This window comes from Lodderomyces beijingensis (genome assembly GCF_963989305.1).
Source record: "Lodderomyces beijingensis strain CBS 14171 genome assembly, chromosome: 6".
Classification (NCBI taxonomy): domain Eukaryota; kingdom Fungi; phylum Ascomycota; class Pichiomycetes; order Serinales; family Debaryomycetaceae; genus Lodderomyces; species Lodderomyces beijingensis.
The window spans coordinates 1,412,893-1,434,182 of record NC_089975.1 but is presented as its reverse complement, the minus strand read 5'-3'; the positions used below and the strand labels follow the sequence as shown (position 1 = coordinate 1,434,182).

At 43.8% G+C, this 21,290-nt stretch overlaps 6 protein-coding genes across 6 annotated transcripts; 3 read left to right on the top strand and 3 right to left on the bottom strand. All coding sequences in view use genetic code 12, as the record gives it.

Moving 5' to 3' along the window:
• Nucleotides 1-73: 73 nt before the first annotated feature.
• LODBEIA_P53060 (uncharacterized protein) lies at nucleotides 74-1,264 on the bottom strand (the record flags this gene model as incomplete). Its single annotated transcript, XM_066975624.1, has 1 exon — nucleotides 74-1,264. The coding sequence occupies one exon, from the start codon at nucleotides 1,262-1,264 to the stop codon at nucleotides 74-76; it is 1,191 nt and encodes a 396-aa protein (XP_066832244.1).
• A 245-nt stretch (nucleotides 1,265-1,509) lies between these two features.
• On the bottom strand, nucleotides 1,510-3,519 carry LODBEIA_P53050 (uncharacterized protein; the record flags this gene model as incomplete). The annotated part of the gene is made up of 1 exon (XM_066975623.1): nucleotides 1,510-3,519. The coding sequence occupies one exon, from the start codon at nucleotides 3,517-3,519 to the stop codon at nucleotides 1,510-1,512; it is 2,010 nt and encodes a 669-aa protein (XP_066832243.1).
• A 380-nt stretch (nucleotides 3,520-3,899) lies between these two features.
• On the bottom strand, nucleotides 3,900-5,249 carry LODBEIA_P53040 (uncharacterized protein; the record flags this gene model as incomplete). Its single annotated transcript, XM_066975622.1, has 1 exon — nucleotides 3,900-5,249. The coding sequence occupies one exon, from the start codon at nucleotides 5,247-5,249 to the stop codon at nucleotides 3,900-3,902; it is 1,350 nt and encodes a 449-aa protein (XP_066832242.1).
• Nucleotides 5,250-5,876: 627 nt separating this feature from the next.
• LODBEIA_P53030 (uncharacterized protein) lies at nucleotides 5,877-8,675 on the top strand (the record flags this gene model as incomplete). The annotated part of the gene is made up of 1 exon (XM_066975621.1): nucleotides 5,877-8,675. One exon carries the CDS (start codon nucleotides 5,877-5,879, stop codon nucleotides 8,673-8,675), a length of 2,799 nt encoding a protein of 932 aa, XP_066832241.1.
• Nucleotides 8,676-8,827: 152 nt separating this feature from the next.
• Nucleotides 8,828-11,284, top strand: LODBEIA_P53020 (uncharacterized protein; the record flags this gene model as incomplete). Its single annotated transcript, XM_066975620.1, has 1 exon — nucleotides 8,828-11,284. One exon carries the CDS (start codon nucleotides 8,828-8,830, stop codon nucleotides 11,282-11,284), a length of 2,457 nt encoding a protein of 818 aa, XP_066832240.1.
• A 7,416-nt stretch (nucleotides 11,285-18,700) lies between these two features.
• LODBEIA_P53010 (uncharacterized protein) lies at nucleotides 18,701-21,046 on the top strand (the record flags this gene model as incomplete). The annotated part of the gene is made up of 1 exon (XM_066975619.1): nucleotides 18,701-21,046. One exon carries the CDS (start codon nucleotides 18,701-18,703, stop codon nucleotides 21,044-21,046), a length of 2,346 nt encoding a protein of 781 aa, XP_066832239.1.
• Between the last annotated feature and the right edge of the window lie 244 nt (nucleotides 21,047-21,290).

The window sequence follows — 21,290 nt, the reverse complement described above, 5'->3', positions numbered from 1 at the left end:
TTTTCGCTTTTTTCGATTTCTCTTTGGTTTTAATTTCTATACAAAATCTTCAAACTATGAATCAACCTCTATTTCAAAGTTGATCTCGGTAATTGGCAATTTCGCCATCTTGTAGATAGTTGTGATCTCCCAACTTGCGAGGTTTGATCAATACTTGCAACAAAAAGCCAACACCAAGAGCCAACGAGATTACAGCAACAATTATATAGATAACTCCCAAGCTCACGTTTCTTCCGCCAAATATCGAGTTTGTTGTAATGACAATACTCTTTGATCCGCCGAAAATCTCCACGGGGTAGTGCATGTCTATGCTTATTTGGTAGGTGCCAGAGGTCATCGACTGCGTGGTGTTTTTCCCATACAATTTGTAGAAATTGGGAAGAGCTGCCGTGCGCATCCAGTTTTGCAAATGTTCCCAAGTTTCAACGTTGGGCATGTTGTCTTCGGTGTATCCGTCGGGGAACATCTTGTCCCAGTTAGGAGGTGGAACCACCTCCTCCGGTTTGTACGTGGTCTTTTTAAACTTGTGGTTCCTGTCGGACGGCCACGAAATACCTTCGTCCGAAAAGAGATAGGTTTCGTTATTCTCGCCGTTTCGAGCATTCAAAAGCACAGGCAGACCGATTGTATCGTTGAAAAGGGAGTCGGCGATCAATCCGCACGGGTAGATCAATTTTTGCTCGCCGTTGATTTCCCGGTGTTTCAAGGGCTTGCAGTTATCCGTCACGTCGTTGTCCGATAAGGCCTTCCCTCCCAATTGATCCAAATCGTAGCTTTCCACGTATTTTCTGTGATTTTGGAAAAAATTCGTAAGTTTGTAGTACAAGTACAAGGGCGGCCTCAAGTCGGGAAAGTTGAACTGAATCACGCAACGCTGGATTGTATCGTCGCCCTCGGTAACATTCTGGACCTTCCACTTGAAATCCGGCTTGACATCGTCGCGGAAATGATAGCCGGTGTATTTCTCCGGTATTGATGCAAACTCGTCAGTCTGCTTATCGCAACTGGAATAGTCAATGTTCAACTCCTGCACGTTGTAAGTCGTGAATATGATGGCTATACCTAGGGGGGCAAAGATGACTGCAAGAATGACAAGAAACGGGATCACCGACTTGGGGGTCAAAATGGGCTGCCATGCTTTCAATCGCTGCTGCCTGAACGCGGTATTTGGTGGTTTTCTCGACTTGTGGATCTGCGACTTGTTATTTACAGAATCATCGTCATCTGAGGAGTTTGAAGACCTCCTTTTCCGTAGGAAATTCATGGCCGGTTGGTGACAAATGAACCAGACAAACGCATAGTCAGAGAGATATAGAGAGAAGTCAGTTTGGTAAAATATCGTAGTGGAGAGAAAGAAAAAGTCAACACACTGGTGCGCACTACTTAAACATAGCCCTGCCACTACACCACACATGCATTCAATAACTCACTCACGTACGAACTAAATAATACACAACCATGCCCCCCCCGACTCCATTCTAGCTTATTCTCAATTACTTACTTAGTTGGTTACTTGTTCTCAGCAACAGCCATCAAGCTTCCAACAAACGACAAGATCAACCTACTCCTCACTTCGTTGATATCCTCGGGCACCAACCAGATTAAAGCACCCATTTTTCTGGCAATGGAAATGGCCAATCTCGCATTTGCGTATTTCTGTTCTTCGGAAAGACCGGGGCCTTGGTAGACCAAGTCGTAGTCAACGTAGCCGGGCTTCATTCCGTTCAAAACGTCCAACAAGTAAACACCATCGGACAAGGACGAGTCCTTGAAGGAACGAATTGTTTGGGCTGACGCTTTGCTTGGGTTCTTGGAAACTTGCAGGTTGGACCACTTCAAGATATCGGCATCGGACAATTGGCCGCCTTTGCCCAATACCGATAATGTGTTTATAATGTTTCTTCTCATCAACTGCCACACAAGTCCCAATGTCAAGAGCTTGTTGCCATCAACAATATCCGACCCATCGATACCAACAAGCGAAAAGCCATTGGCTTTCCCAATTTCAACACCGTAGTTTGTATTCTCCAAAGCTTTAAACCTGGAAACCTCGCCTCCGTTTGCAGGCTTCTTGTTGACGTGCTTAAAGGCCACACTTCCGGGAAGAACCTTGTCAAACGCTTGGAGCAAGATCAAACCGTCCTTCAAGTCCTCAAACAATGAAACCACCGCGGGATCAACATCCAACGAGTTCAACCACAAAGTGAAAACACGAGCTTCTCTTTCTCCCTCTGCGTCAAACTCCTCAATTTCAATTTGCTCGTGCTCTTCAATAGGATCCAACCCGGGGTAGGTGTTGAACAAGTTGGCAACAAACGCTAAATTAAGCTTGGTGTTACCCGAGACCAAAGAGTTGGGAGTCAAGTACTTTCTACAGCCAATCTTGTCTGCGTTCTCAAGGACTTGGCCTGCCCTTGTCAAGACATCGTGGGTCTTTAAAGGCGACAAGTCACACACGTCGGGCTTCAACTGGTTGAGCAAAACGGTGTAGTTTTCTCCGTCACTAACGTCTTTACCAAAGTTTGCCACCCTCCTGTTTGAGTTTGCATTGTTCAAGTGGTAGTTGAACCAGCGCAAAAGAATCTGCTCGGGAGGCAACCTCAAAAACTGCTCCAAGGTCTCGTCATCTTCCAACAAACGGTACAACTCCGGATGGTACTTGATATCGACCTTGCTCAACAATCCTCTTCTGATAATCTGCCATATCAACCCCAAAATCAAATGCTCTTTTCCATCAATGATATCTTCAGAGTGAACATTCACAACGACGCATCCAATGGCCTTTGCCGAGTTGATAACAATGTTTGCATTCTCAGACATTTGAAAGTTGTTCAACTGTTTTTTAGCATTGGGCATGTTCAAGACCCTTGTATCGATGGTGTCTGGAACCGAGTCGTTGATCAATTTACTCAAGACTAAACCGTCCCTGCACTCGTCGAAAACCTGGAATGTCTCCGTATCAAACGGGAACCGGTCCCCAATGTCAGGATCGCTCTCCAAGACAGAGTTGATGTGTCTAGTGAACTCGGTCCTTTCTTCGTCGTTGATGGTATGCGTTGTCCCCGACGTTTTCCCTTCAATAAAAGTCCGTCTCTGGTTAGATTGCGCATTTGGAATTGGAGGCGCTGCCCTTTTGTTGAACCTACCGGGCGAAACCACTTCTGGGGAGAAATTGTTGCCCTTTGGAGACGCGAGTAAGTTGCCGCTGTTATTGGTGGTGGTGCCGGTGCTATTGCCGTTGCCGTTGTTGTCATCAAGGCTTGATTCCTTCAATTTGGCAATCAATTCAACATAATCATCCAATTCAACATGGCCAGACGCGTCAACGTCCACGTGCTTCAAAGTTTCCCTAGCTTGGTCATACGAGTATTCACCTTTCTTGCTCACACTGTTGATGACGTCCTTCTTTTCGACCCAGCCCTTTTCGTCCACATCAATGGCTCGAAAATCGTCAATGATGTTGAACAAGTCCGATTGTTGCAACACCGGGTACTTTTTTTGGAATTTAAGCACATTCATCTTTTACGAATTGCGGTAAGATTTTCAATCGTGATCAAGGCCAATTGATTCTGTTTCTTGTATAAAAAAAGAATTGCAGCTTGATTGAAACGATTGTTGATAGCAACCTCGAGATTTCCGTGCCGTGGGCTGGAAATATAAAAAATCTAAACAGTAGAGAAAAAAAAAAAACACCGACCACCACCAGTGACGACAATATTTATAGGGGGGCGCGGGCAGGGACTAAAAAATCACCAGCTCTCTATAATTAATGACCTCAGAAGAACTACACTTGTGGCGGAGTCGTCAAAAGACTTTCATTTCAGATGGAGGACCCGAAAGAAAAGCGTGTAATAATTCTGGAACAGGGCAGGAGGGAGCGGAAGGGAAACTAGGGCATCTCAGATTTCTTGTTCCAGGGTCTCATCCATAACATCTTCTTGTGAGGGTATCATTTTGCCAAAACAAAAAAACGTGGCCTCGAGGGCAGAATTTACAACCTTCAACTCGGCGTCGTTGCAAGTCAAGATCTTGATCCTTTGCTCTTGCCGTCTTGCTCTGGCTTTTTCAATTTTCAATTTCTCGCTGGCTTCCTTCTCCTTCTTGCGATTCAATCGCAGTTGCTCCGTCTCCTCCTCCTCCTTCTCCTTCTTCTCTATTCTTGTCTTTTCTTCCACCTCTACTTCACCGCCTTCTGTAGCCTCACTTTTCTCCTTTTCAATCTTTCCTTGACGTCTAGCTATCCTGGCCATCCTCTTGCCTTCTTTCTCTGCTTTCTTTAGTTCAATTTCCTCCGCAGTCATCTCCTTCCCCACAAAAACATCCAAGTTTTTCAGCAATCTCAGATACGGGTCGCAAAGCTTCAAGGCAAGTAGTAGTGTGTAGTATGCGTCATTTCCCGCATTGTGAAGAAAATTGTGGGAGATGTCGCAGAACTGGAGCGACCTGGCTAGTCCGAGTGAAGGTTTGCCGTGCGAGATTCTCATGAGTTTCATAGTATCAATACACAGGTATTTTGCGGGAAACTCAATGCCCATGTTTGACAACCACTTGACGTCTCCTTGAATATCATGCCCTACCAAATAAGTGTTCTTGTGCCTCTTGTTCTTGCAATTTACGTCAACTGCCTCCCCCTCTTCTTTTTCTTCCTCGTCAAAGAAATAGTCAATCATGGACTGCAAAAACACGGCAGCCTCGTATTTTGAGAGAAGCAATGTTGTGCCACCGTTGAATTTGTCCACGTGGTTCGGCACATATGCTCCATTAGTTAAGTCACAGTGTTCCTTTATTCGAATATGCAACTGCTTTATGGTGGGGGTTATTTCAAACACAGCGCCATGGAGCCCGCGAGAAAGCCCCCTTGTTGGGTCGTAGATGGCTAGTCCAATCTCGGTGACAACGTTTGCATCTCGCTCCCAAGCTTCAACGTCAAGGCTAAACAAAATCGCCGACCGCGTAAACACATCACGAATCGTTGATAAAAGTGCGTTCCTAGTCCCTGTGCGTGAGATATATGGGTTTTTCTTCCATTCGGTTTCCTGCGCAGCCGCGTAAGAATCGACTATCGTTTGTAGAAGAGACGAAATCTGCTGTTCATTGTGCAGTAACGGCAAGAGCTTTGGTGAAGTATCGGAATCCAAAGCCTCGTATATGCCGCGAAATCGCTCCAACGCCAACTCTCTATCCTCCGGCACTATTTTTTGTTTCCTAAATAATTGCCTCTTTGAGTTCTTGTTCTTGTTCCTGGTCATTTGTGAGACTGGAAGAGACCCGCCCCCCTTGACAGAAGGTATGCTTGATGGACTTTGGCAAATGCAAATGAAAAAAATTTGGACGGAAAAGTTATCCAGCGGTTATATTGCGGATGAATCTTTTTTTTCAACTATTATTTGAATTGATCGCTTTTCTTCACGACTAAATTAACCAGAATGAGTTATTGCATTGATTCTTGAGCAAAAAAAAAAAGACCAAAGTGAGGGCAGGCGGTTGGTCTCTTGGTGACTGCACTGGTAAATAAAACTCGTGATGAACTCGTGGTGAAACTCAATTGAGGCTGCGCGTTTAGGGTCGTGGTCACGTGATACGCAAAAAATCAAGAAAACCAAGGGAACAGAGGGACAACCAAGCACCCACTGGCACACGGATCAACACTTTCCAGACTCCAGAAATTGTGAATTGAATTTGAATTTGAATTGGGCAGGACCTCTTTTTCAGAACCAAAGAAAGTGAAAAGGGATCAAAAAAATTGTTTTTGGTACATGTCCCTCAGCGTGATAGATCATACTGTCAAGTGGTTGTGCTGATATCTCCGGCATACTATTGTCCTTCTATTTACCATCCACATACAACAACCAACTAAAGGGTGAAAGAAAAAAAAAATGTATACAGCCACAGCAAACGGCAAACATACGGAGAGAAAGATAAGTCCTTCGATCAACGGCTCTATCAGGTCTTCTTACACCACGCACTCGCTCGATCAGCACCAAATCTCCATCTACAAGAACCTCGAGCAGCCGCAGTTTGAAATCAAAGAAGTGCAGCTCCAATTCGATTTGAAACATGAGTTGAAAAAGGTTCTTGTGGCAAACAGCATCATGTTCTTGATTGCGGGGTCTACTTTGTTCAAGATTGACTTGGAAAGCCCCTCGCAGTTGATGAAGTATCTGGTTCCGAACCTTAATTCGCAGAGCACGATAAACGCATGGGCGAGTGCCAGTGGCGAGGACTTGGTCTTGAGAGTCGATCAGCAGTACTACTATTTAAACCACAACTACAATGCTTTCAAGATACTACCAAAGATGAAAAATTTGGTGTTGACCACCATGGTTTTCACGCCAACGCGCACGGTGCTTATGGGGTCGCCCACGGGCCATCTATATCTAGCTGCGATAAAGCCGCACGACGATGTAAAGAAGAACGACTTGGTCCATTTCAAGCAAGTTTACAAGTTTGACGGACAGGTGCAAGGGATCTCCTTAGCCGATAATTGCTCCACGGTCAACGTGGTTGGCAATTTTGCACTTTACACGTGGCCCTGCTTTGACACGAGCTATAACGAACTCTCCAAAGTGTTCAAGACGCCGCCGCCCGTGGTCAAGAACATTGCTCACAAGAGTCCAAAATACGTCTTTACTGCGACCAAGGATAAGTTTGTGTTTGCCGCGAACGAATTGGTCACCAATGACGACGAGATCCAGATTACTAGTTTTGACCAGAACTTGAAAGACCTCATGATGACCACGCACCATTTGGTTGGCTTTGACGATCAAATATACATTTTTAATAAGTTGAGCCAAGAGTCAAAGACTCTTGCATTTGAAGGGAAAATTCTAGGTCTAGCAAGCGACAATGAGACTTTTTGGATTTACACCGATAATACTATATACGAGTTGTTGATATACAACGAGAGCTCGTTGGTTTGGTACGACTATTACAAGATGGGGAAATTCGAAGAGGCCCTCGAGTGTCTTGCTGATGTCGAAGAAAATTTCTACAAGAGGGACTTGGTGCTCATCAAGCAAGGGTACGATTATTTGCAAAGAGGTGGGTTCGGCTTGGAAACAGATGACAAGGATCTCATCACCATGCAAAAGAAGGGCATCAAAATACTAGCTAGGCTGACGGAACCATTTGAAAAAGTTTGCCTCATGCTCAACAGGGACGGCTCAAGACATATTCTTCTTGAGTACCTACTAGCGCAGTTTTCCTTAACCAGGCGCAACAACAAGGTCAGAGTGATTGTCTTGTCGACTTGGATCGTTGAGCTCATGACAAGGTTGGAAGACGAAAGGCTCCATGAGTTTTTGAAATCAAACTACAAAGTTTTGGACAAGTCGATATCAACCGTGTTGAGTGGAGCCGATGCTTTAGTGTACGCCGAATTGATTGAAGACTACAATTTCATCTTGCACCACTATCTCGACCAGCGGGACTGGCCTCTCGCGGCGCGAACACTTGCAAAGTTGTACTTGAAGGACGTTGAAGCAATCTACGAAAATGCAACTGTGCTTCTTCTCAACTACCCCAAAGTGATTGACACTTGGTTGAGGTTTGAGTTGGACTACGATCGGTTTTTATCCGCGGTGCTATCCTACTGCTCCATGAATAAAGGTATCCCGATTGCAAACAATGCAGCTATCAAGTTTCTACAACGAGTTCATGAGAAGGGTTTCAAGAGCAAACAGCTCAATAACTACTATCTTTCTTTGCTTGTGACGTCAGCCGAGGATACCGAGAGCTTAGTGGTGCGGTTCATCAATAGTGAAAAGTCGTATGATCAAAATTTCATACTCAGATTGTGCATCTTGAACAACAAGATCCACGCTGCTGTTTTGATCTACATAGACATGGGCCTATACGAGCAAGCATTGGACTATGCGTTGCAAAACGAGGCCATAGAGCAAGGGGAGTATATTCTCGGGAAATACGAAGACATTGCAGAAGACGGCGACCAGGAGCATGCCGAGGAACAACAACACAGCAAGTTGGAAAAGGAAAGCTACAACATCAGGCGGCACTTGTGGTTAAATTTCGCCAAGCATTTGATTGACCATGTGTGTCTGGGAAAGGACGTGGGCCTTGATGCGATAGACAAGTCGGAGAATAAGCTAAACAGGACATTGAGCTACATCTTGGGCAAGTCGCCACTAGGCTTAAAAGACTTGTTGCCCTTGTTTCCCGAAACCATCATGATCAACAATTTTAAGGATGAGATAGTCAACTCCTTGAACGAGTACAAACGCAGCTTGCAGGATATAAACTTGAAAGTGCAAGAAAACAGTGGTTTGCTACGAACATTAAAGCAAGAGGCACAGCAAGAGGACCACAGGAAATCGGAGAGCTACGCGATAATCGAGCCAGGCACGGCGTGCCGAGTCTGCTCAAGGTTGTTGATTACAAAGAACTTCATCTTTTTCAAAAACTGCAAGCACGGTTTCCACAAGGAGTGTTTGGTCCGTTTCTACTCCAAGTCCAAGAGCAACTACAACTTTAAGCGAATCTACCAAAACTTTATGCGCAGTGAAGTTGAAAAAGAGCTGAGTTTCAAGCAGGAGGTAGATGACTTGTTGTGCAAGGAGTGCGTTCTATGTAACGAAACAAACATAAACACGGTCGATGTGGGCTTTTTGGAGGAGAATGATAAGGATATAGCAGAGATGAAATCGTGGGATCTTTAGCTGAATTTTTCAACCACACACTCGCTCTTATTGTCTCTTTCTCTCTCATCGCTATCGAAACCTCAATAGAAAAAAAAAATTGGGCTGCTTTCTTTTATTTTTTTTTTTTTTTACAACTTCTCCATGGGCATTCTCATCTCTTTTTCTCCATCATGGGTAAGACACAGAAGAAGAACAGCAAAGGTCGTTTAGATCGATACTACTACTTGGCGAAGGAGAAGGGGTACCGTGCCCGTTCCTCGTTCAAGATTATTCAAATCAATGAAAAGTTTGGCCATTTTCTCGAAAAGTCCAAAGTGGTGATTGATCTATGTGCCGCGCCAGGCTCATGGTGCCAAGTCGCCTCCCAGCTATGCCCTGTTAATTCGTTGATTATTGGGGTGGATATCGTGCCGATCAAGCCTTTACCTAATTGCATCACTTTTCAAAGCGACATTACAACCGAAGACTGTCGAAGTAAGTTGAGGGGCCACATGAAGACGTGGAAGGCCGACACTGTCTTGCACGATGGTGCTCCAAACGTCGGTTTAGGGTGGGTGCAGGATGCATTCACGCAGTCGCAGTTGGTGCTACAGGCTTTGAAATTGGCAGTGGAGAATCTAGTAGTTGGAGGCACGTTTGTCACCAAAGTTTTCCGGTCGAGAGATTACAACAACTTGATGTGGGTGTTTCAGCAACTTTTCGACAAGGTGGAGGCGACCAAGCCCCCGAGTTCGAGAAACGTGTCTGCAGAGATATTTGTGGTTTGCAAGGGGTTCAAAGCGCCAAAGAAGTTGGATCCGCGACTTTTAGACCCAAGGGAAGTGTTTGAAGAGCTCGGCAACGATAAAAAGAGTGCCAACAATGAAGAGAAAATATTCAACCCGGAAAAGAAGAGACGACAAAGACAAGGGTACGAGGAAGGTGACTATACCTTGTTCCACACCATGCCAATCATGCAGTTTATCAAAGAGGAGAATCCAATCAACCAGTTGGGCGAGTTAAACAAGTTTGATATTGACGAAGCCGACCAGGAGTGGAAAATCGTCAAGAAACTAAACTCGTACAACGACGAGTTGAAAGAGTGCTTGAAGGACTTGAAGGTGCTCGGTAGGAAAGAATTCAAGGCTATATTGAAGTTCCGTAAGCAGGCAAGGGACTTGCTTGGAATCGATAAAGAAGAGGCCAAGCCCGAGATTGAGGTTGAGGAGCTCACGGAAGAGCAAAAGATTGACAAAGAGTTGAACGACATGATGGAAAAGCAGAAGCAAAAGGCCAAGCGGGCAAAGAAGACGGCGAATGAGACGAAGCAGAAGGAGATTGTGCGTAATCAGATGCAGATGGTCACCGACATGAACATTGGTATAGATGCTGCTCAGAGTGGAGCAGAGTCTCTTTTCAACTTGAAAACCGCTGAAAAATCGGGCCAGTTGAACAAGCTCGCCGCGGGTAAGAAAGCCATGGTGTTTAACGAGGACGACCATGCCAAGGACACCGAAATACACATTGATGAGGAAGATGCAGAGATGGAAAGCGGAGATGAGATTGACGAATTGGAGGCGCAATTGGACGACATGTACGAGCAGTACCAAACTCGCAGAGCCGAAAAGGATGCCAAGTACAAAGCTAAAATGGCCAGAGGTGGCGATGACGACGACGCCTGGGAGGGCATTGAAGAAAACAACGAGGACAATGACGATGAGCAAGATTACGAGATGGAGAGCGAATCGGACTTGGACGACGACGAACATATAAGACTCATTGCGCAAAAGTCCAACGGACAGTTGACGCGGACCGCGAAATCATTCTTTGCCTCGGATTCGATCTTTAAGGAGCTTGGTGATGATGAGTTGATTGAGGAGTCAATGCCGAAATCGGCAGCACCAAAAATACCGGCAACACCAGCAATAACAAACGGGTATGCAAAAGTCGAGGGTTTGCAACATCCTGACTCAGAGACGGACTCTGAATCGGAGTCTACTTTGGATTTCGAAACAGTACCCAATCAGCCCGAGTCTGACGAAGAGTACTCTAGTGAAGACGAGGGTAAGCAAAGTCACCAAGATAGAGTTGACTTGGACACTGCAGAAGCAATGACCTTGGCACATCAAGTTGCCCTTGGTCAAAAATCCAAGAAAGATCTCATTGAAGAAGGTATAAATCGGTATTCATTCAGAGACAGGGATGGTCTTCCAGAGTGGTTCGTGGATGATGAGAAGAAGCACTCCAAGCTCATCAAACCCATCACAAAGGAGGCAAGTTTGGCCATTCGAGAAAAACAAAAGCAGCTCAATGCTCGTCCTATCAAGAAAGTGCTTGAAGCTAAAGGTAGAAAGAAGATGAGAGCGTTGCGTCGTTTGGAAAAGATGAAGAAGAAGTCCGACATTATCAACGAGGACAGCTCCAAATCCGAATACGATAAGGCAGCAGAAATCTCGAGATTGATGCTGAAGGCAAAGAATGCTGGCAAGGAGAAGAGGAAGAAACTAACAGTTGTGGTTGCTAGAGGATCGAATAGAGGTCTCAGTGGTAGACCAAAGGGAATCAAGGGTAAGTATAAGATGGTTGATGGTACCATGAAGAACGAGCAAAGAGCATTGAAGAGAATAGCAAAGAAGCATAGGAAATAGAGTGGACTATACGTTTTTGCACGCTTTTGAACGATATTGGTCCTAGTCTGTTTCTTGCCGGTGAGGGGGGGGGGCACATTAATTTTATCGTCGCGGGTATGGTTTTCATAAAATAGAAGCCTTTAAAACCTGTCATGCTCAATGGCCCAAACCCCATGGATAGGTTCTTTTTTTTCAAAGACGGTTGCACTATGGCAATGACCACGAATTTGGAATGGACGCTGTGAAGAAATTGGAGCTAGTAACAACCTGGAGTCCGTGCTTTAGACGATACCAAGAGCAATTGTAAAAAGGTCACCTGTTCAAAGTCAGGCAAAGTCAATCATAGAAAAAAAGAAATGCCGGACGTGCCTTGCTCTTCTGAGGGGAGCGGACGTGGCTATCCTTTCTACTCGGATGCAAGGGACTGTTGCCGTGAATCTGATATAGAAATAGAGCCCTAGAAACAGTCACCGATCCTGCCATTTTTACGCGATTCATGGTGCAAAAAGATTCATGCGACTGTGTATCTTTACCTCACTATTCTTGTGAATTTGAATACCGTAAATTGGAGTTTGGACAAGGTGTTTAGTATGTTCTAATAGATGATCTTCACTTGTAACGTTTTGAAGTATCTCCGGAAAGAACTCTCTATTTATTTAAGTGTGAGCTGCCACAGAGTTCTCCAACAATCCAACTTTTCAATTATTCTAAAAGTCCGATTAAGAATATCCTCCTCCGATGATGCATCACACATCACACACACACACCAAGTATATTGATTTGAGTTGACCCGTCAGAAATAGTAGCCAGAGGCTGCAAAAAAATAAAAAAGAGAAGAGAAAATAGAAAAAATTAAAAATATGCAAGAACCGGGAATCGAACCCGGGGCCCAACGATGGCAACGTTGGATTTTACCACTAAACCATTCTTGCTTGTTTCTTGATGAGTAGCAGCTGTCTGTTAATATACCGTGCTATGACAAGTTTCAACTTCGAAGTACTCATAATAATGGGGTAGTTGGCTCAAGCAAAAGCTCTGATGGAAACTCAATGTCGTAAAAGGAAAAACATAACTCGAAGAGGTTGTTATAGTCAAAGAATAAAGAAAAATTTTGATCCATTTTTCCTCAAAATTTCGACCAATTCTCAAGTAAAATATTTCAGATCTTTTAAGTGCGTGTTTGATTTATTCTCAGAATATTGCAGATGACAACGACTAACCATGGATTAATAGCCACTTTCAACTTCTTAATTGCTGGAAGAATTGCACACCCATAGCTCGTAGAAAATACAAGAATGGTTTGCACATGGGAAATTTTCGAGGGACTTGACAGTTCAGACCCCATGTATTCATATCCAGACCTCTAATACGCCACAACTTTCCGCATTCAAGTCTTTTCTCTCTCTCTAAACATGTGCGTCCGATGACGCCAAGCATCACCATGTTTTATCCCCGCGACTTGGCTGTTGGGTACCAGTATCAGTGATAAGGATAACATATAACATGGCTACGCTTCCGCCCGCTCCCCTCCTCCCAATCCAATACCCTCGCACAAGGTTAAGTGGATGCGGAATTGTTGAAGTGTGTGGTGGCACTCCTTTGTTTTTGTTTCCATGTCTCCCCTCGCCCTTGTTGTCGTCGCATGACCAGTACACACCTTGCATAAAAATTTAATATCAGGTTTGAACGACAGCAATGAAAGTAATAATCAGATTTCCGGTTCTGTAATAGAAACCTTCCGCCTGCTATTCTTTTCTTGCAAGCATGTTACAGTTTGAACTTGAGAATGCTGTTGTTGTAAGTATCGAAAAAAAAAACTTCGTCGTTTACGTATGTCCGGTTTTGTGTTATATAAAAACATTGCGCTAATTTGCGCTTTCCAGTTTTGTGCACTTTTGCATATTTTCAACCCTGTGCTCACACCGACTCTCTGCCCACGAGATACCTGTGAAGGGGGGGGGTGGGGGGGGGCACCAAACTTGGATCTGCTGCGAATCCTAAAAGTCTATCTAAGCCGAAGATGGGTAGAAAGAGGTGCCCTTGATTTAAACTTTAATCATTAAAATTTTAATAAGTTAACATTTAATAAGTTGAAAGTTCGGAAATGTGATTCTTGGTCATCGAAAGGGAGGAGGGACGGGGGGTTTCATTATAGAATGGAGTCTATATGCAGAAAGATAGAGAGCCTCCTACAGCTGTAGCAAGACGTGTTTGAATTGCACTCATACCCACCAGTCGATGATGTACATGGTCGAGGTTACTTTTTCTTTAGTTATTTCAACTGACTTGTTTGGTTTGGACACCTTCGTAGTGTAGAAAAAGATGGACCTCCTCCAACTCTGAGAATACATGATGATGTTGTTTTGTCTTCTCCTCTTCACAACTAACTCGTATCGTATCCAATCAGAAATAAGCTTGCAACTCAGGCATCCCATTTCCTTTATAACTATTTTTTTTTTTTTTACTTCACAGACATCAATTTCATTTCAGACACTGGTAATTCCGCACTATTTGTCTCCCCTTTGAGGATCGACGAGATAAATCAGCGCTGCCCAAGTGATTATCAGAATTTGTTTAAATTGAATACCGTAAAAAAAACAAAAAAAAATAAACACCACAATTTTTTTATTTTTGACCTTCGTCGTTGCCCACTTGACTCTGCTTGAGAAAATAAAAAGGCAGTCGAGAAGGTGAGGTGTACTTTCTTACTGCTGATAGAAATTGTCTCATGATAGATCCATTCAAAGACGATTACTCGGGAGGAGAAACAAAGTTTCGGTCATGGTTATGATACCATAAAAAACGACAATCGTTGAAACGGCAGTGTTAAAGTCTGCATTTGAGATTATTTGGATCACCAATAGTCGCACATGGGACACGGTCACTGAAAGATGACCAGGAGCCTAGGGAGGACTTGGTTATGTCCCGATACAAAGCAAAAACAGTACTGGCCCGGCACATGTCAAAGCAAACAGCTTTTCTCCCCTCTAAAGACAACATCCGCCTTCAATCAAGAAACTAGACTTTTCACCGCTAACCAAAAAAAAGAATATTATTCTTTGCTTGTTGTAATGACGTGAGGCCCTGTATGACGCGTCTGCAAATATTGAACCCCTGACGGTTCCAAATGAAAACTCAATAAAATAAACCGGAAATTACGACCCATACACTCTCCACCGTACCTTCTTTCCCTCCCACACCTACACCCCTTAATTTAGGGTACAGTCCCTTGAATTTTTTGGTCGATCGTACACAAAGATACAGGAATGTGAAATTTGGGCTGTGTTGGTCAAAATGAATGCCCACATATAATACCTCACGAAGTTGTACTCAAGTGCTTAGCTATTATACTTTGAGTTAAGACAAGACAGGACACACAATAAAAGCGTGTCCCCCCAAGACGGTGGTTTGCCTGATTCCAGAGTGTCCTCTCTCGGAGAATAAGGATGTCAACCAAAAAGACGCATAAATGGTAAAAAAAAAGGTGTTACCTCTTTTTTAACCTCCAACCGGATTTCAAGCAATGACTCGTTACCAACCTCACTCCAATCATCTTTGACGGCCTCCACAACCATGTCCTATCTTGACCATCAAAAGACGTTGATGAAATTTTTTTTGTTGAGGCGGCGGTGTGTAAAATGAAAAATTAAAAACTAAGCTTTTAAGCGGGGTTAAAACTTTTTTACACATTGCAGTTAAGTCCGAGCCAAAATTTCTTTTTTTGAAAAAAGCATCTTTGCCTGAATGAAGGTAAGCACGGGCTTAGGTTATTATGATAATGACAATAAATGACAGTTCAGGGTTTTTGCACGGCGTACCAAGGGTAGGAGATACTTTTTTCCAAACCACAGCCACCTTGATCAAGGGAGAAGGGAAGGCCATCCACTTTAAACTAACTTTCTCTCCCCCCTCTTACTCCCCCCCTCAGTTCTGCAAATTTTCTCAACATGCCGTGGGCCTAGAGTTAGCAACTTCCTCAGGCCAGTCTAACTCAAGGAAATAATAAACCGGAGTTAGATCCATCGCCACCAACCTAAACCTCGTATAACTATCTCTGATCGCTCAATAGGACCCCACTCGACAAAAGTTGGCACTAATTATAGCAACGCCCCCCAACGCGAAAGATCCAAAAGCAAAAAAACAAAAACAAAAACAAAAAAACAAAACAAAAAATATCAAGAAGCAGACACCAAAAAAAAACAAAAAAGACTTTACCAAAAGGTGCATGGCGTAGGGACTCTGGCAACAAGGAGCAAAAGCCGCCACTCATTAAGCTTTAGCGATTACTAATCTCATTTGGTTCACGCAGCAGGTTGGAATGATGAAATGCAAGTAGTTGGAAAGATTAGCGGGTCGTCTTACTAACTTTTGCTCCAACTCCAAAAATAACTTTCAACACAAATTTTGCCGGAACAGCTTGCTTGCGAGCTTAACCAAGACACAGGCTATTTTACGAGATTAATCAAAACTCGACTAGGTTGCACCCGATACACCAAGAAAATTTCCAAAAAACCCGTAGCTGGTTGCGTTGATGTCGATCGGAATCGAAAGTTCACCAATTTTTTTTTAAAAAGGCAGCAACGAAATCTCTCCACATGGCATCCAAATGGATCTCGTGTTCAAAATAACCAGCTGTAGCTTCAACCTGTTCTCCAACTCCATTGATCTAGAAAATGCATTTACATTTTTGCCTTGATCTGTCCCCCTCCCCTGTTGTCCAACTTTGTAGATGGCCCACTCATCAAAAAGAGCGAAATGAAGGAAAAAGACGCATCCTCGGTAGCAACATTCCCCCTCGTGCTCTTGCAAAAAAAAACCCCCGAAAAAGAATCATGTAGAAGAACTCCTCGTTTGTACATTCATGCACCAGAAATTCAATCACAGATCTTCCATACATGTGAATCTAAGCTGAAGCAAGAGTTGAACAAAATAACACAATGTGACACTGAAGTAATGTCTCCTTGTTTTTTTTTCTTTAGACTTATTTTTGGTTGTTTTTATTTTTTTGTTTTGGGAGGAGGGCAGGGCAGTACAGGGCATAGGGTAGGAAGTCGCATAAACGTATACATTGTGCACCTCTGTAAACGTTTGGAAAAGATCGACAGCGACGATGGGTGATGCGCACTGCTGGCATGTAGAAGCGAATACGGCCGATCAAAGTTAGTTTCGTCGTTCATATGACCCCACACTTGTTATACAACTATATTGAGTCTGGTACCCACTAGTCGTCGTCGTCGTCGTCGTTGTCGTCTTCGTCCTCAAGTTGCCCTCTTTAGGCCACTAAAAGGATCCATACTTTGCAAACTCCCAGTTTCAGTCTTTCATAGCACACCACGAGCCTTTCATTCCGCATTTTGCATGGGAGACATTGGAAATGGTGCATTGTCGGCAGTAGTTTCCCTGAAATACACCTTTTTCCAGTTTGCCAGTTTGCTTTTGACCAGTCTTTTACGTGTCGATGAATCTCCCTCAATCCAGCCATTGATCTCCACCTCTGCTTTTCTTTATATATCTTCCAAATCATCTTGCTTGAACTTGGTAGAGCCAGAGAAGCACGCACAGCAAGAGAAGATTCCATGCACGAAGCAGGCTCTAATTTCCCCCGTCTCAGTCTTTTTTCTTTTTTTTTTTTTTGTAGCAAAGTTACCATGAGCGTAGTTTCTTAATTCGAAAGTGTCTCTAGATAAGGCTGAATCCCTGAAGAAAACCTAGGAAAAAGAAAAGGACGTGGAAACTTCTTGAATGTGTCTGAATATCGCCATGTGCATATTTTGGCTGCTAAACGGGGTGCGTGTCGTGTCGTAAATATCCAAATGAGACACTGGCTTTTTAACAGCAAAAACAGAGAGGCAGCTGCTACCAAACGTGTACATATAAAAATAATACGCAACAATTGCCAGAGCTGCAATTATTTAACTCGTCATGAATATAATAGAAGGGCATAGAGCCATGAGAACCTATGAGCTTGTGAAGTCATGAACGGAGCTAGGAAGCTGAGACGTTGGCGGAGAGCGCTGACAACTGACAATGGACAAGAAACAAGCAATGCACAAATAATCTCCGAACAAGATACAAGATTATATATAAAAAAAGTCTCTTTCTTCAATTGTTCCAGCCTGCTCTCCATTCACTACCACTACAGCAGAGCCACTAAATAACTCTCCTACAGATTAAGTCGCCAATCTCTCTCCAACAGTTGTCCGTCACTTTGCCAACTGTACATTGCTATTTAATATTCAATCTCTCCCAGTGTCAGCTGGTGGGAAAGTCTGACAGTTTTACGCTAGACGTCTACACATCCACATACATATAATACCCTTCAAAGCAGGGTATAAAATTTGTACAAGAAATTGTCAGTTAACAACAGACTCAGATACCCACCTCTAACCACTCATATCAGCGCCCCTGCCCCGACTCCCCCTTGTGGAAGACGACAGACTTTGGGAGATAGCATCACCGAACGCAGACTCGGTTTCACTCAACTTTAACTCAACTGCCTCATCTTCATCTCGTCAGACAATAAACTACGACTTTTTTTTTTTTTTCCAATTTGGTTAGAAAATTTTCAACCGCCCCATTACAACTGCTACAGCAGCAGTATATATATAAGAACAGGACCTGCTCCCAGTTTCACCACTTACACCAGGACCGTCCAAGGGCAGTTGTTATATAACTGCTACAGAAGAAGGGGGCAGAAAAAAAGCATCTACTTCCTCAGCAGAAGTAGCTATAGCACCTACACAGTTCCACCCACTGCCACACACACTCGTTTGCTCATCACACACACACTCTTCTTCCAACCAAGTGCCACGCCATTTTTACCCTCAACAACCACCACTTTCACCACTTTCACCTTTTCATCTTCCACCACAACTGCAACCACAGCACATTCGTTTTACAGCCACGTTCATTCACACTCCTGTGTCTTTCTTTTTTCTTTTTTTTTTCTTTCTAGTTGACCGGCTAAGAAGAACTCGTCACTCATTTATTCAGGTTCAAATACATCCGGTCTTTCCACGTTCTTTTTCTTACAGCAATACTTGCTCCACGTCAGTTCAAAAAAAAAAGGACCCTTTTTATCAGAGCTATATCCAGTCATTCATTCAGTTAGTCACTCATTCATTCATTCATTCACTTTTTTCACTCTTTCATTTATTCATTCAGTCACTTATTCGGCACTCACTAGTCAACAGCCCGGAGATATCATAACCTTTTAGTCATTCACTATATAAACCTCGTTCTATGAACTTTTAAACATACTACTGGGTGCCACGTCTAATATACTACTACTACTACCACGACCACCATCACCGACACGTCTACCCTGTTTTTTGTTAGGAGACATTTAAAGATTCAAGTTGAGCAAGTTATTATAGAAACCAACTTGTATTCTAAAGCACGTATCAATCAATTTTAATGAACGAGGGGCTATAAATGTCGTCAATATCAAAGCAACAGTTGAATATTCAGTCTAGTCAACAGCAGCAGCCACCGGCAGCGCCAGCATTAGCAGCGCCAGCACAACCACAACCACAATCGAGTAACCACGCGCAATCTCCATTGGCACGTTCTCCTTCAACTCATGCTGCACACCATACACCGTTCAATCCAAGAACTCATAGACACAAGAGATCCCAGGCTATATCGGGAGATTTCGATGGTTTAGGCTTGTTTGATTTGCCCCACCACCAACACTCAAATTCAAATTCAAACTCAAACTCACACCCGAATTTATCCACGGGACTCTCCGTGTCGGCCCCAAAAGAAAGATCCCTTTCGTTACATTTACCCAGTCATACCGATGAGCTAGATAGACATTTCAATTTTAACAACAATGAAGACTTTGCAAACCACCCAAAGGATTCGACTTTTTCATTCCCCAAGAACCATGGGTATGAATTTTCACGCGAAGAGCCGTTTCTGCAACAATCTAATTTCAAGAAGAACTTGAGTTCACCCATTCAGTTGTCAAATAAACTTTCATATTCTTCACTAGCTCAGCATCTGCAACACCTGCAACACCTGCAACACCTGCAGCAACAGCAACAGCAGCAGCAGCAGCATCAACGTCAAGGTAGCTTGAGTCAAAATGACGTGCCCGAGGCGATTATAGACCTAGATTACATCCTCACGGCAAACTTGCACATTGGCATGGACGAACCCATTTTTCCCCAGGATGACTTTTTAGGATCACCTGTTATAGTTGAAGAAGACGACTCAGAATATAGAGAGGCCTTGGGCGAGAATTTCACTTTGGACGACCCAAACCCCGTTCAGGGATTGCAGCAGCCTCACACAACTTTTTACTCGCTGGCCAATTCTTCAACTTCAAGTTTTGTCCAGCAGCAGAACCAAACGCCACCATCGACGACGGCATTTGTATTTACCCCGACTCAGACAAGGTCAGGCGCAAAAGCACACAGGTACCAGATCTTTTACGACCAATCGAGCCGAGTCTCAAATGCAATGAAGGGCCCAGGCTCCGAAAGTACAGAGAGACTCGCAACCCCACCATTGCAATCACATCAATCGGCCATGTTTCGCAAAAAATACTTGAACCATTATTCATCGTTGCCCTCGCTAAAGGGCAAAAGATCATTTTCGTCAATTAGATATAATGAGTTAAAGAGAATGAACTCGCCCACGAGAGAGACTCACCGTCCAACACAACTCCTGATGTCACCTACAAAATTACACACCACCACCACCCCCGCTACTACCTTAACACCCGAGCGACTAGTACTGGACTTCCACATTACAGAAGAATCCAGTTCACGCCAACATCAAGCAACACAATCACAATCACAGTCACAATCGCAATTCCAGGCATCACAATCATCGCAACCACCACAGGCTTCCCAGCCATTACCACTACCCTTACCTCCACAGAGCTCCACACCTTCAACATTGGGCACACAGTCCACCGCCGAGACTGAAGATTCGCAAATAACGCAAAAGATTGAAGCTTCAACTAGCCCCATCAGCATAAACTCTGAGATTTCATCCTCGATAATCGAACGCAAGCAGCAGCACCCGTCAAAGCCTTCCATCGTAATCACCCCACAAGATCTCCACCCAATTACACTCTCGCAATTGGATGCACCCACTCCCAAATCGGAGCTTTTCCAAATCCCACAACTGGACCAAAGCAACGCCAATTCATTCCGTAGCGAGCTGACCATATCGGCATCGAACGAGTCATCCACATCATCTGCAAAGAATCTGACCTCGATAATACCACCACCACAAGCACCAGTGCAAGCACACGTATCATCAACTAGATCGTCGTCGTATTCCCCAACACGAGTTCTGAAACCACGCTCACCATCGCCATCGCCATTGCGGAAAGAACCCGTGCTCAAGCCCCACCCAACACACCTCGAAAAACTCAAGCTGAACCTAGCTTCACCCATGAGTAAATACGAATATCACAACTACCCCAAACGTACTCGCCATCACGATTCATCTTCGATAAGCTCGGCACTGGTTTCGTCGTTGGCTTGCCCGTCATCTTCAACAACCTCTAGAGAACATTTGCCACAACATGTGAATCCAGATACCAAGTACACAACCCATAACCACGATTTAAGTTACCTAAATCACCACCATCATCTGAGACGTACATCAGTGGCAACGATTGGATTCTCAAGTCCATCAGAGCAAGGCAAAAGCAAGGGGCATGGAAGAAGTCGAAGCATGATTGACGATACTTTTTCGATTCGCAGCATCTCGAGTTCAAAGCGAAGTTCGAAATTCTTTGATTGGCTTCGAAAGAAATAGAGGACTTTGGTGGGAGGGGGGAAAAAATCAAAAAAAAATTCGTTGTTCTTTTCTTCCCATTTCTGCATTTTGTATAATTACTAGGTTTTTTTTTTTCATCAACTTATTCTTTTGATTAAAGTGAGTAATTCATGATCTTTGATAGTTTTCTCTTAACTGAAGATGGGCTACTTGTAGATCTCTCAGAGGGGTCAAATCCAAAATAGTTGGCGAAAGTTTTGCCAGAAAATTTTTTTTTTCCTCT